The sequence below is a fragment of the Pseudophryne corroboree genome, chromosome 12 (assembly GCF_028390025.1).
Source record: "Pseudophryne corroboree isolate aPseCor3 chromosome 12, aPseCor3.hap2, whole genome shotgun sequence".
Taxonomy (NCBI): Eukaryota; Metazoa; Chordata; class Amphibia; order Anura; family Myobatrachidae; genus Pseudophryne; species Pseudophryne corroboree.
In genome coordinates, this window is record NC_086455.1 from 15,599,556 (window position 1) to 15,612,203 (window position 12,648).

A 12,648-nucleotide genomic window follows, 5' to 3' on the forward strand; every position below is an offset into this window, starting at 1 on the left:
TTTTTATCGGGGGAAACCCACGCTTCATCACACACCTCATTTAATTCATCTGATTCAGGAAAAACTACGGGTAGTTTTTTCACACCCCACATAATACCCTTTTTTGTGGTACTTGTAGTATCAGAAATGTTCAAAACCTCCTTCATTGCCGTGATCATGTAACGTGTGGCCCTACTGGAAAATACGTTTGTTTCCTCACCGTCGACACTGGAGTCAGTGTCCGTGTCTGTGTCGACCACCTGAGGTAACGGGCGCTTTAGAGCCCCTGACGGTGTTTGAGACGCCTGTACAGGTATTAACTGATTTGCCGGCTGTCTCATGTCGTCAACAGTCTTTTGTAAAGTGCTGACACTATCACGTAATTCCTTCCATAAGACCATCCAGTCAGGTGTCGACTCCCTAGGGGGTGACATCACTAATACAGGCAATTGCTCCGCCTCCATACCATTTTCCTCCTCATACATGTCGACACAACGTACCGACACACAGCACACACACAGGGAATGCTCTGATAGAGGACAGGACCCCACTAGCCCTTTGGGGAGACAGAGGGAGAGTTTGCCAGCACACACCAGAGCGCTATATATATATATATATATATATATATATATATATATATATATATATATATATATATATATATATATATATACAGGGATAACCTTATATAAGTGTTTTTCCCTTATATAGCTGCTGTATAGATTTATCTGCCAAATTAGTGCCCCCCCTCTCTTGTTTTACCCTGTTTCTGTAGTGCAGGACTGCAGGGGAGAGTCAGGGAGCTTCCCTCCAACGGAGCTGTGAGGAAAAATGGCGCCAGTGTGCTGAGGAGATAGGCTCCGCCCCCTTCTCGGCGGCCGTTCTCCCGCTTTTTTATGGAAAAACAGGCATGAGTTAAATGCATCCATATAGCCCAGGAGCTATATGTGATGCATTTTTTGCCCCCCTAAGGTGTTTATATTGCGTCTCAGGGCGCCCCCACCCAGCGCCCTGCACCCTCAGTGACCGGAGTGTGAAGTGTGCTGAGAGCAATGGCGCACAGCTGCGGTGCTGTGCGCTACCTTATTGAAGACAGGACGTCTTCTGCCGCCGATTTTTCCGGACCTCTTCTGCTCTTCTGGCTCTGTAAGGGGGGCGGCGGCGCGGCTCTGGGACCCATCCATGGCTGGGCCTGTGATCGTCCCTCTGGAGCTAATGTCAAGTAGCCTAAGAAGCCCAATCCACTCTGCACGCAGGTGAGTTCGCTTCTTCTCCCCTTAGTCCCTCGATGCAGTGAGCCTGTTGCCAGCAGGTCTCACTGAAAATAATAAACCTAAAACTAAACTTTTTTCTAAGCAGCTCAGGAGAGCCACCTAGACTGCACCCTTCTCGTTCGGGCACAAAAATCTAACTGAGGCTTGGAGGAGGGTCATAGGGGGAGGAGCCAGTGCACACCAGGTAGTCTTAAAGCTTTTACTTTTGTGCCCAGTCTCCTGCGGAGCCGCTATTCCCCATGGTCCTTTCGGAGTCCCCAGCATCCACTAGGACGTCAGAGAAAAGGGGCTAACCGGAACAGAGGATAGCAACACCAATCATAACAAGGATAGCAAAGCTACCCCAACAACATAAGAGGACCGCAAACACCCAGGTAAGCAGGAAATAGAGTGTAGTCCGCGGCGGGCACCGCAGCTTGTGGCCCGTGACTGCCGCATGACATGCCGCCAAACCGCACCGGAGACCCGCTAACCGGGACCCTGGTGTTAACTCTCACCGCACCTGCGACTCTTCGGCATCTGTTAGAGGGTGGCGGCTAGCTGCTGGCGTGGGCCCACACAGTATGGTATAACAGCACCTCAGGAGCTCAGTGTCCTGTCAGCTGGGATTACGAACTATTAACTCTCAGGAGGTTGGTTCGGTCCCCCCTCTAAGTCCCACGAAGCAGGTAGCCTGGTTGCCAACCAGGACTACCTGAAAATAAATAACTAAAATAAAAAATCAAGGAAACTCTCTGGAGCTCCAGAGAAATGCACCCGGCTCCTCGGGCACATTTTTCTAAATTGAGTCTGGTAGGAGGGGCATAGAGGGGAGGAGCCAGCACACACATACACTAAAGGTTTTAAAGTGCCAGGCTCCAGTGGCCCCGATCTATACCCCATGGGGTATAGATCGTATCTATACACTAGTCGTCTAGGACGTCAGAGAAACTAACATTAAACACTGATTTAGCAATTAAACAAAATTCCCCGTCACTGAAGATGTAACTGATGAAACAAGTAAAAAGATAGGAACTTTTAATTAATCCTCTTTTTATTTACATTGAGAGATCACGGTATCCCTTGCGATGTACAGTTGTGTTCCCGGAGTGCGTCAACTCCTCCAGACAATGGAATTTTACAGGTTGTGCTGATTCAGCACTATTGCACTTCCCGTAGTAATTTCCCTAGGAGACTGACCGATGTCCACCGATGTCACAGAGGCTGTGGGTGATGCTACGTAGCCAGCAGGAATGCAGGCGATGTCTTGTTACTGATAAGTCGTCAGAACCTCTCCTTTCTAAAGTGCCATCAATGACAGACAAACAATTAGGCTCCATATTTATAGTCCTTGTAAACATCTCACTGCCATTAAGACCTGACCGAATGTCTAGTATGACTTACAGGCTTGCAAGGAGGTTGCAAACTAGTTTAGGGGGGGGGGGGGGGGGGGGGGGTGCGATGGATAATAACGGGCAAGGCTCAGCTGGCACACAAAAGTGGAGGACAATCATCCACGGGTGCTCTGGAAGACAAGGCCAGAGTTCATACTCGGCTGTGCTCCAGCGGAGATCAGCAGGCCAAGGCGGAAAGTCTCCACAACGCGAGAGGGCAGCTCGTATTCAAAAAGGAAAAGAGTGCACCATCTGGTTTCTTGACTGGGTCTACCCAGCAGCCGCTGGTATTAAGAGGTCTGGCACTGCCTAGTGTGGGAATATTGGACCCCATCTTCCTCGTAAGCCTCTCTTCTGCTCGACTGCTTTCGGTCTTCACTTGGGTCGTAATTGGACAAGTCTACTTCCTCTGTATCGTCTGGGAGGTTTGGCTTCGAGGGGGATGGGAATAATTCCTGCAGCTTTTGTAGATTGTCAATGGGAACCCAGCCAGGTTCAGGGAACTTTACCTAAAATACATGTCAAAGAAACTGGATTAAAATAAACATAAACCCAACCCCCCCCCTTCCCCAAATCATGTCCGGAATATAGTAAATGGTCACAAAGTACACCTATTGCTTCAACCATGTACAATACAAACTATCAAGGAATACCTTGAACTGAATGATGAGGTTTCCTTTCTCAAGCGGGTCACGAAAGACGGGCATCCCCTCCCGCGGAACACATTTAACATCGCCCGGCCTGATGACTTCTCCTACAGAAAAGGAAGAGGCAGGCTCATGAACCTACAGAAAATGTTCCAAATGATTAAAGTTCTACAATTAAAATAGATAAAATCATGATATCTCACGGAACCTATTACCTAAACAGCTGGCCCAATATACACCATGATGCAGTCATTCATTCCCAGGCATTAGAGACACTATTAAGAAATACAGACTGGTCCTCCCAGTGGGGTGCGGTCAGGATACCGGCGCTGGAATGCCGACACTGCTCAGAATACCGGCACCGGTATCCAGAACGAGGAACTGCCGCCACTCAAGAGTAGTAAGCCGCAGGGGGTTTAGGGTTAAGCTGTAGGGGTGGAGGGTTAGGCACCCCTGGGGAGGGTTAGGTCCCATGGAGGAAGGGTTAGGGATTAGGTACCTCACTGTTTAGGTGCCGGGATGCCGCAGTCGGTATTTTGACTACCTCCCAGCAACCCACTGATCACTGTATGGAGGTCACATTGTACTACTTGTCCCCGCACTACAGTGATTGGAGGGCATGCCTACCACCGGCACCTCGCCAGGAGCCATGAACAGATACCAGCGTCCTTAGGGGCTAATTCAGCCCCGATCGATACTGTGCGTTTTCCACAGCAGGCGATCAGGTTTGGACCACGCATGTGCATGCCAGAGATGCGATCGGCAGCTCAGCCCAGCGATTGACAGACAGAGGCGTTCGCTGGGCGGGAAAGGGGTGGGCTGGCGGCCGTTTTAGGGGCGCGGTCCGGGCAACGCAGGCGTGCCCGGACCTTGCAGGGGCGGGTCGCGGCGGCTGCGTGACATGCAGCCGCTGCTTTCTGGGACACAGCGAAGAGTCGCCTACCAGAGCAGCAGTGGTAGGGACTTACTCACCGGGTGTGATGCTATCGCACCCGTGCGGTGGGGGGATAGCCAGACATGCGGGGCGGACTAGCCCTGTGCTGGGCATCCCCCCCCCACATGTCAGGGTTGCTGATCGTAGCCGTGCAAAATTTAGCATGGCTACGATCAGGTCTGAATTAGCCCCTTCGTGTCAAGTGGTGTGTACAGTTACATCTGCTAAAATAAAATAAAAAAAATAAAGAATTTACTTACCGATAATTCTATTTCTCGTAGTCCGTAGTGGATGCTGGGGACTCCGTCAGGACCATGGGGAATAGCGGCTCCGCAGGAGACAGGGCACAAAAGTAAAAGCTTTAGGATCAGGTGGTGTGCACTGGCTCCTCCCCCTATGACCCTCCTCCAAGCCTCAGTTAGGATACTGTGCCCGGACGAGCGTACACAATAAGGAAGGATTTTGAATCCCGGGTAAGACTCATACCAGCCACACCAATCACACTGTACAACCTGTGATCTGAACCCAGTTAACAGCATGATAACAGCGGAGCCTCTGAAAAGATGGCTCACAACAATAATAACCCGATTTTTGTAACAATAACTATGTACAAGTATTGCAGACAATCCGCACTTGGGATGGGCGCCCAGCATCCACTACGGACTACGAGAAATAGAATTATCGGTAAGTAAATTCTTATTTTCTCTGACGTCCTAAGTGGATGCTGGGGACTCCGTCAGGACCATGGGGATTATACCAAAGCTCCCAAACGGGCGGGAGAGTGCGGATGACTCTGCAGCACCAAATGAGAGAACTCCAGGTCCTCCTCAGCCAGGGTGTGCCCCTGACCAAGTAGCAGCTCGGCAAAGTTGTAAAGCCGAGACCCCTCGGGCAGCCGCCCAAGATGAGCCCACCTTCCTTGTGGAATGGGCATTTACATATTTTGGCTGTGGCAGGCCTGCCACAGAATGTGCAAGCTGAATTGTACTACACATCCAACTAGCAATCGTCTGCTTAGAAGCAAGAGCACCCAGTTTTTTTTTGGGTGCCTACAGGATAACAGCAAGTCAGTTTTCCTGACTCCAGCCGTCCTGGAAACCTATATTTTCAGGGCCCTGACAACATCTAGCAACTTGGAGTCCTCCAAGTCCCTAGTAGCCGCAGGTACCACAATAAGCTGGTGCAGGTGAAACGCTGACACCACCTTAGGGAGAAACTGGGGACGAGTCCGCAGCTCTGCCCTGTCCGAATGGACAATCAGATATGGGCTTTGTGAGACAAAGCCGCCAATTCTGACACTCGCCTGGCCGAGGCCAGGGCCAACAGCATGGTCACTTTCCATGTGAGATATTTCAAATCCACAGATTTGAGCGGTTTAAACCAATGTGATTTGAGGAATCCCAGAACTACGTTGAGATCCCACAGTGCCACTGGAGGCACAAAAGGGGGTTGTATATGCAGTACTCCCTTGACAAACTTCTGGACTTCAGGAACTGAAGCCAATTTTTTCTGGAAGAAAATTGACAGGGCCGAAATTTGAACCTTAATGGACCCCAATTTGAGGCCCATAGACACTCCTGTTTGCAGGAAATGCAGGAATCGACAGAGTTGAAAATTTCTTCGTGGGGCCTTCCTGGCCTCACACCACGCAACATATTTTCGCCACATGTGGTGATAATGTTGTGCGGTCACCTCCTTCCTAGCTTTGACCAGGGTAGGAATGACCTCTTCCGGAATGCCTTTTTCCCTTAGGATCCGGCGTTCCACCGCCATGCCGTCAAACGCAGCCGCGGTAAGTCTTGGAACAGACATGGTACTTGCTGAAGCAAGTCCCTTCTTAGCGGCAGAGGCCATGAGTCCTCTGTGAGCATTTCTTGAAGTTCCGGGTACCAAGTCCTTCTTGGCCAATCCGGAGCCACGAGTATAGTTCTTACTCCTCTACGTCTTATAATTCTCAGTACCTTAGGTATGAGAAGCAGAGGAGGGAACACATACACCGACTGGTACACCCACGGTGTTACCAGAACGTCCACAGCTATTGCCTGAGGGTCTCTTGACCTGGCGCAATACCTGTCCAGTTTTTTGTTCAGGCGGGACGCCATCATGTCCACCTTTGGTCTTTCCCAACGGTTCACAATCATGTGGAAGACTTCCCGATGAAGTCCCCACTCTCCCGGGTGGAGGTCGTGCCTGCTGAGGAAGTCTGCTTCCCAGTTGTCCACTCCCGGAATGAACACTGCTGACAGTGTTATCACATGATTTTCCGCCCAGCGAAGAATCCTTGCAGTTTCTGCCATTGCCCTCCTGCTTCTTGTGCCGCCCTGTCTGTTTACGTGGGCGACTGCCGTGATGTTGTCCCACTGGATCAATACCGGCTGACCTTGAAGCAGAGGTCTTGCTAAGCTTAGAGCATTGTAAATTGCCCTTAGCTCCAGTATATTTATGTGGAGAGAAGTCTCCAGACTATATCACACTCCCTGGAAATTTTTTCCCTGTGTGACTGCTCCCCAGCCTCTCAGGTTGGCATCCGTGGTCACCAGGACCCAGTCCTGAATGCCGAATCTGCGGCCCTTTAATAGATGAGCACTCTGCAGCCACCGCAGAAGAAACACCCTTGTCCTTGGAGACAGGGTTATCCGCTGATGCATCTGAAGATGCGATCCGGACCATTTTTCCAGCAGATCCCACTGAAAAGTTCTTGCGTGAAATCTGCCGAATGGAATCGCTTCGTAAGAAGCCACCATTTTTCCCAGGACCCTTGTGCAATGATGCACTGACACTTTTCCTGGTTTTAGGAGGTTCCTGACTAGCTCGGATAACTCCCTGGCTTTCTTCTCCGGGAGAAACACCCTTTTCTGGACTGTGTCCAGAATCATCCCTAGGAACAGCAGACGTGTCGTCGGAAACAGCTGCGATTTTGGAATAATTAGAATCCACCCGTGCTGTCGTAGAACTACTTGAGATAGTGCTACTCCGACCTCCAACTGTTCTCTGGACCTTGCTCTTATCAGGAGGTCGTCCATTTTCTTTGAAGAAGAATCATCATTTCGGCCATTACCTTGGTAAAGACCCGGGGTGCCGTGGACAATCCAAACGGCAGCGTCTGAAACTGATAGTGACAGTTCTGTACCACGAACCTGAGGTACCCTTGGTGAGAAGGGCAAATTGGGACATGGAGGTAAGCATCCCTGATGTCCAGGGACACCATATAGTCCCCTTCTTCCTGGTTCGCTATCACTGCTCTGAGTGACTCCATCTTGATTTGAACCTTTGTATGGAAGTGTTCAAATATTTCAGATTTAGAATAGGTCTCACCGAGCCGTCTGGCTTCAGTACCACAATATAGTGTGGAATACTACCCCTTTCCTTGTTGTAGGAGGGGTACTTTGATTATCACCTGCTGGGAATACAGCTTGTGAATTGTTTCCAATACTGCCTCCCTGTCGGAGGGAGACGTTGGTAAAGCAGACTTCAGGAACCTGCGAGGGGGAAGACGTCTCGAATTTCCAATCTGTACCCCTGGGATACTACTTGTAGGCTCCAGGGGTCCACTTGCGAGTGAGCCCACTGCGTGCTGAAACTCTTGAGACGACCCCCCACCGCACCTGAGTCCGCTTGAACGGCCCCAGCGTCATGCTGAGGACTTGGTAGAAGCGGTGGAGGGCTTCTGTTCCTGGGAATGGGCTGCCTGCTGCAGTCTTCTTCCCTTTCCTCTATCCCTGGGCAGATATGACTGGCCTTTTGCCCGCTTGCCCTTATGGGGACGAAAGGACTGAGGCTGAAAAGATGGTGTCTTTTTCTGCTGAGATGTGACTTGGGGTAAAAAAGGTGGATTTTCCAGCTGTTGCCGTGGCCACCAGGTCCGATGGACCGACCCCAAATAACTCCTCCCCTTTATACGGCAATACTTCCATGTGCCGTTTGGAATCTGCATCACCTGACCACTGTCGTGTCCATAAACATCTTCTGGCAGATATGGACATCGCACTTACTCTTGATGCCAGAGTGCAAATATCCCTCTGTGCATCTCGCATATATAGAAATGCATCCTTTAAATGCTCTATAGTCAATAAAATACTGTCCCTGTCAAGGGTATCAATATTTTCAGTCAGGGAATCCGACCAAGCCACCCCAGCGCTGCACATCCAGGCTGAGGCGATCGCTGGTCGCAGTATAACACCAGTATGTGTGTATATACTTTTTAGGATATTTTCCAGCCTCCTATCAGCTGGCTCCTTGAGGGCGGCCGTATCTGGAGACGGTAACGCCACTTGTGATAAGCGTGTGAGCGCCTTATCCACCCTAAGGGGTGTTTCCCAACGCGCCCTAACTTCTGGCGGGAAAAGGTATACCGCCAATAATTTTCTATCGGGGGAAACCCACGCATCATCACACACTTCATTTAATTTATCTGATTCAGGAAAAACTACAGGTAGTTTTTTCACACCCCACATAATACCCTTTTTTGTGGTACTTGTAGTATCAGAAATATGTAACACCTCCTTCATTGCCCTTAACATGTAACGTGTGGCCCTAAAGGAAAATACGTTTGTTTCTTCACCGTCGACACTGGAGTCAGTGTCCGTGTCTGTGTCGACCGACTGAGGTAAATGGGCGTTTTAAAGCCCCTGACGGTGTTTGAGACGCCTGGACAGGTACTAATTTGTTTGCCGGCCGTCTCATGTCGTCAACCGACCTTGCAGCGTGTTGACATTATCACGTAATTCCCTAAATAAGCCATCCATTCCGGTGTCGACTCCCTAGAGAGTGACATCACCATTACAGGCAATTGCTCCGCCTCCTCACCAACATCGTCCTCATACATGTCGACACACACGTACCGACACACAGCACACACACAGGGAATGCTCTGATAGAGGACAGGACCCCACTAGCCCTTTGGGGAGACAGAGGGAGAGTTTGCCAGCACACACCAAAACGCTATAATTATACAGGGACAACCTTTATATAAGTGTTTTCCCTTATAGCATCTTAATATATAATCATATCGCCAAATAAGTGCCCCCCCTCTCTGTTTTAACCCTGTTTCTGTAGTGCAGTGCAGGGGAGAGCCTGGGAGCCTACCCACCAGCAGTTCTGTGAGGGAAAATGGCGCTGTGTGCTGAGGAGAATAGGCCCCGCCCCCTTTTCGGCGGGCTTCTTCTCCCGTTTTTCTGACAACCTGGCAGGGGTTAAATACATCCATATAGCCCCAGAGGCTATATGTGATGTATTTTTAGCCAGTATAGGTACTTTCATTGCTGCCCAGGGCGCCCCCCCCAGCGCCCTGCACCCTCAGTGACCGTTGGTGTGAAGTGTGCTGAGAGCAATGGCGCACAGCTGCAGTGCTGTGCGCTACCTCATGAAGACTGAGAAGTCTTCAGCCGCCGATTTCTGGACCTCTTCTCTCTTCAGCATCTGCAAGGGGGTCTGCGGCGCGGCTCCGGTGACCCATCCAGGCTGTACCTGTGATCGTCCCTCTGGAGCTAGTGTCCAGTAGCCTAAGAAGCCAATCCATCCTGCACGCAGGTGAGTTCACTTCTTCTCCCCTAAGTCCCTCGATGCAGTGAGCCTGTTGCCAGCAGGACTCACTGAAAATAAAAAACCTAATAAAACTTTTACTCTAAGCAGCTCTTTAGGAGAGCCACCTAGATTGCACCCTTCTCGGCCGGGCACAAAAACCTAACTGAGGCTTGGAGGAGGGTCATAGGGGGAGGAGCCAGTGCACACCACCTGATCCTAAAGCTTTTACTTTTGTGCCCTGTCTCCTGCGGAGCCGCTATTCCCCATGGTCCTGACGGAGTCCCCAGCATCCACTTAGGACGTCAGAGAAAAACTCTTTAAATGCTTCCGTCTGCCTCAGTGTTGTACAAAATACTATCATCCTGCTAACCTGCTATTGATGTAGTCTCTCCTATTATATACAGACGACACGCCACTGGTTGTGTGAGGTCACAGACACTTTTTGGGGTACGCATGCCATCATGCAACGCACGTTTCACCTCGTCTGCCATGATCCTCACATGATCGCTCAGACGTGGCCCAGAACAATCACCGTACAGGTGCCAAGTCCACAGACATCTACACGTGGCCTGGTTATATTATATTATGGATCATGTCTATGAAGCCCATATAAGGCGTTCTGTGTGTGACTCACCTGCCAGCCTCGCTGCATGTCACCCACCATGACAAACGTCTGTGCAATTGATTGTAACTGTAATTCATTTTATTTAAGCATGATATTAGTATAGGACTTGCAGGAATTTGGGGACCCGTAATGTGGGCTGGAAGCTTAATGAGGCATTGATCAAATAAGCACTAATACTGGATACTTTCTGTTTTCTAGCTATACACAGATTTACGTGGCAGTCTCTAATCCCTTCCGCACCAATTACTCAGAATTCCTACATGCAGTTCGCACGTGCCACATCTTTTATAACAAAATACTCATGATTGGCGCTAATTGCACTATACTACCAGTGCTTATTATATTAATTGGAGCAATGGGGGGCGGGGATCCTTTTATGAAGACTTTCTATTTAGAGAGGAACGGTTTCCGTGTACACCACATAGATTGCATAGTACAAAGGCGGACTTGTAGGTCACAGTGGGTAACCAGAGACCCCGCTCCCTTATTTTCTGGTGTGAGACACCCTGACAGTGCCGACGAGCTGCAGGGAGTTCTAGCACCTGGATACCAGTTTGCCTGCACAGACCAAACGAGACACTGTACCTGGCCGCGACCGGACAAGGAGTGTCCTTCCATCAAGAGTCCGCACCTTCTGTCTACATCCACATAGGGCGTCAGCCAGCTCGATCTCCATATTCAGGATGAGGTCATTGTTATTCCTCTGGAAAACCGGGTGTTCTCTTTGTTCCAAAACAATGACGATATCTCCAGGTTGTAAACGCGGTACCTGATCGCCCTCACCATGGAAGATCATCTTCTGTCTGTTCTTCATACCTGTGGTAAGGGAAACGCAAGGTCACACTCACTTTTCTGGAGCACACAGAAGGTCAGATGCATCAACAGCAACAATATCTAAAGCAGGGGGAGACCAGTAGGAGGGAACGATGGCTTATGCTAGAGAAGTGCCAAGTGGTCTATCCACCACTGAAGGACCTAGAGACGGTGGGTCCTGGGTAGAATCCTAGTGTCCACTTCTGGTAGCTTTGGACAAGTTATGTAAGCTCTTTAGCAGACATTCCAAATGTTGGTCCTCAAGGCACACTAACAGTCCAGGTTTTAGTGATGTCAATGCTTGAGCATAGGTAACAATTAGTACCTCAGTTATTATGATTTAACCATGTGTGCTTAAGCCTGGATATCACTAAAACCTGCACTGTTAGTGTGCCTTGAGGACAGAAGTTGGGAATTCCTGCTCTACAGTATATATCTATACATTAATGCATTTTGTCTAGTGGCCAGATTGTTCAACTCTATATGTTAAGAATGCACAGCTTGCACGTTTTACTGTCTTGTGTGTCAGGTATGTAAACCAATGAACACAAAATGGCTGCCTCCAGCGAACAAAAAATACATAAAACAAGCAAATGTATTAATACAGCAGTCAGTTCAGTAGGAACCTGTGACATCTGAGGTGAATATTCATGATATACTGCATGTATTCATACCACAAGATGGCAGCACTCACTCTGTACTGAGGGCTGAACGGGAAGAGTAACGCAGTCATTTAACTTTTTTTTTTTTTTAATCACTATCTGAAAGTGAAAGTTCTTCAATCTGTCTTTAATTGGACACAATACTCAAAATGTGTTTCCCAATGTGTGTTGCGGACAGGACAGTAAATAAGAATATACCAGTGGCGTTTGCTTACCTCTGTGGTACCTTGCAGCTGCACATACTCGGTCAGCCCCCTTCCCTCTAAACCAGGGTTTCCAAACCTCAGTCCTCAAGGCACAGTAACAGTCCAGGTTTTACGGATATCCATGCTTGAGCACAGATATTTAAAACAAAATAATTGAGGTACTAATTAAATCACCTGTGCTCAAGTACGGCTATTCTTAAAACCCGGACTGTAAAAAGTGCCTTGAGGTTGGGAAACTCTGCACTAAACAGATAAGAAAGGACATTTTGGAGCTCTATCCCTCGGACACACTAGAGTGCAGCTCAGTTTTTAAAGGGCACCTATTGGATTGATACATATAAGCCCACACTCTCAGCTGCTGGAAACAAAAGGGTAAATTTACTAAGGTGGGAGATTTTTAGAACTGGTGATGTTGCCCGTGGCAACCAATCAGATTCTACTTACCATTTATCAAGCTGCTTCTAGCAGATAATAGATATAATCTGATTGGTTGCTATGGGCAACATCACCAGTTCTAAAAATCTCCCACCTTAGTAAATTTACCCCTAAGAGAGCCTAGACCACGCTGCATATGATGGACCTAAAAGCTGAACGCCCTGCTTCTATGGGTAC

The 12,648-nt window shown here is 49.1% G+C and overlaps 1 protein-coding gene across 6 annotated transcripts in view; it reads right to left on the reverse strand.

Moving 5' to 3' along the window:
• Positions 1-2,268: 2,268 nt before the first annotated feature.
• The window catches only part of LOC134980318 (dnaJ homolog subfamily A member 1-like), a 234,993-nt gene continuing 224,613 nt past the window's right edge, over positions 2,269-12,648 (reverse strand). For 5 of the 6 annotated variants that reach the window (XM_063947080.1, XM_063947082.1, XM_063947083.1 and 2 more), the window contains 3 exons: positions 10,941-11,171; positions 3,280-3,380; positions 2,269-3,135 (listed from right to left, as the gene is read on the reverse strand). In XM_063947080.1, the coding sequence (XP_063803150.1) occupies positions 2,917-3,135; positions 3,280-3,380; positions 10,941-11,171 (551 nt within the window). In that variant the 3' untranslated portion in view covers positions 2,269-2,916. The remainder of the gene's footprint in view (positions 3,136-3,279; positions 3,381-10,940; positions 11,172-12,648) is intronic. The other variant, XM_063947084.1, reaches the window with a different exon arrangement.